Genomic DNA, 2,357 nt, shown 5'->3' on the forward strand with positions numbered 1-2,357 from the left:
AAAGAAGATCGCACACTTCTGGCCCACAAAGCTCAAAAATATGTTATTAATTCTAATAGATGGCGCTGAAGTATAGCGTTTCAGGCATTTTAAATTTTAACGGCGTTTCAGGCATTTTAACTTTTATATTTTACTATCGACACCCCGAAATTAACATTGTATACAATTCGTATCAAATGAAAAGATAAAAAATCTGAATAACGTGTGAATTATCTGTTTATTTATTTAGTATCACTTTTGTTTCTTTTACAAAGAGTCTTAATGTTGTGTTTTGGCGATAAGTTTTTTACTTAACTGATGTCTGTACTCACGAGATCAAATCAGAACGAAAAATGAAATCTTATTCGATAAATAAACCTATATGTATACGATGAACACATCTGAATTGCTTTTGAACACAAGACTTTAGCAAATTTTAGAGCTGCAACTGCATTGTAGATTTCATATTTTTAATGGTAATTTATGGGGCTGTTTTCAGTCGGTTGAAATCTTAACTAAGTTAATTATTTCGTGAAGAATTCACGGTTGAAGTAATGCACAGTTTTGACAGAACCATTGACCACTCGGTATTGTGTTTCCCATGCCCAAGCAATCCATGTGAAACCACTTGATTAAGCAGGTTGGATTGTCGCAAAATATCATATTACCAAATGAACTGCGTCGGCAAATGCACCATTCATTCGGTGGAAGGGGAGAGCAATCAATTTGTAGTGTGTGCGAGCGAGCTGAGCGACGGCCTGGCTTTATTGTTGTCCTTGGCAGTGGACATGTGTTTCGGCGTTGACGAATTTTTTTCGGCAATGATTCGGTTGGAAGTACGATTCCAATGATTTTGAGCGCACGGGTTAACGAACGGGTCACTGAAAATGCAATAAAAATAGAAATTATTGCCTTACAATTTTGCCTATTGAATCTATTTTTGAAGTTGGCGGAAAAAAAATGAAAAATTCTTACCTCTAATGGATTTTTGTCGTTGAGATGCATGAATGATAAAATCGAATCGGTGTGTTGAACAAATGCGAGCCATTTCTTCTTCTCTCTCTCTCTTTCTCTCTTCCTTTTTCTTCATCAATCTGGTTTCTATTGACATAACAATTTTAAATAATCATATTTCATTACTAATCCACTATAAAATATACATTTATGTTAAGTAGTTGATATATGTTATTATACTCACGAGGAGCCATGTTTGAAGAAAAAAAATCAAAGAGTTCACAACAATGATTTGGATATCGCCTGATTAAGCACTGATAACCGATTTCATAAGCATTCAAGAGACTATTTTGTTTGATATGGCCTAAAAGAAAAGGATGAAATCGATTTTATTTAATAGCATCGCACTTTGTTTTGCATCAAATTCTTTTTGGTGGTAAAATTCTCCAGACTTGTGTACTCATGTATGTGAGATTTATGCGATGTGTGTATTTGTGCTTCAATTAAAAAAAATAAACATGACAAAAGAGAAACCTTTTCATCCATTCTTTTTTCGACGCAAAACTTTCGGTCGTATGAATGGAACTAAAAATTCAAAGAAATTCATTGAAAAAAAAAACACTTATAAAAATTGACAAGAGTGAATTAATTCTGACGTTAAAACTAGGAAGCGATTCAATTCTCCGTGTTTTTTTTATCCACAAAACACATTCATTAGCGGCATAAAAACACACATAATACACACGAGGCTCAAAGCAAGCACTTTCTCACAGTAATCATTTGAAATGAATCGTTCAATTTTTGTCAAGCAAATTACTCTTTTTTCTATTTCTTAACAACTTTTGTCTTTAGCTTAGTTGCCTTTCCAAGTCTCATTTAGATTCGTTTCAAGACCTACAACCTCCACACACTGTGATTACACAACTGACTCTTCCTATTTTTTTCTGTCTCATGGACTCAAAAATAACATTTTTGTGTATTTGGTGAAGATCAAAGTAAAAAAAACATGAACGTAGGACGCAATAAAAAAAATCGATATATGAATTTAAACGTACAAGTTTGAACAAATATTTTCAGAATAATCGCGAGGTTCTAAATTGATCACTTTTTCTTCTGAATGCGTTTTATGTTAATGCGCAATTTCCAAAACACAACTGAATAAAACAGTATGTGCGCATGAAAGGATGATCGAGAACTAAGCTTGTGCCGACTTGCAACAAAACGACTGAGTCGATGCTGTGTGATTGTCACTCACACACTCTCTTGTGTGCCATTAACACTCACACACTCGCAGGCGATGCTGTAGCAACCGAAAACACGCAAAAAAGTGTTTGTAGTTTTGTGTGCGTTGAAAGAAATATTTTGATTCCATTTACATAGGGTAGGGAGGGGCTAACTCGTACACGGGGCTAAGTCGTACACTT

At 34.5% G+C, this 2,357-nt stretch overlaps 1 protein-coding gene across 1 annotated transcript; it reads right to left on the reverse strand.

Annotated features, from left to right (window-relative positions):
• Positions 1 to 269: 269 nt before the first annotated feature.
• On the reverse strand, positions 270 to 1,416 carry LOC129573000 (inhibitor of growth protein 4-like). The gene is made up of 3 exons (XM_055453135.1): positions 1,178 to 1,416; positions 955 to 1,080; positions 270 to 860 (listed from the first exon to the last, which is right to left on the reverse strand). Exons 1-3 carry the CDS (start codon positions 1,185 to 1,187, stop codon positions 520 to 522), a joined length of 477 nt encoding a protein of 158 aa, XP_055309110.1. The 5' UTR covers positions 1,188 to 1,416; the 3' UTR covers positions 270 to 519.
• Between the last annotated feature and the right edge of the window lie 941 nt (positions 1,417 to 2,357).

Source organism: Sitodiplosis mosellana, unplaced genomic scaffold (genome assembly GCF_009176505.1).
Source record: "Sitodiplosis mosellana isolate CC-2019 unplaced genomic scaffold, AAFC_SMos_1.0 Smas_scaffold_5851, whole genome shotgun sequence".
Taxonomy (NCBI): Eukaryota; Metazoa; Arthropoda; class Insecta; order Diptera; family Cecidomyiidae; genus Sitodiplosis; species Sitodiplosis mosellana.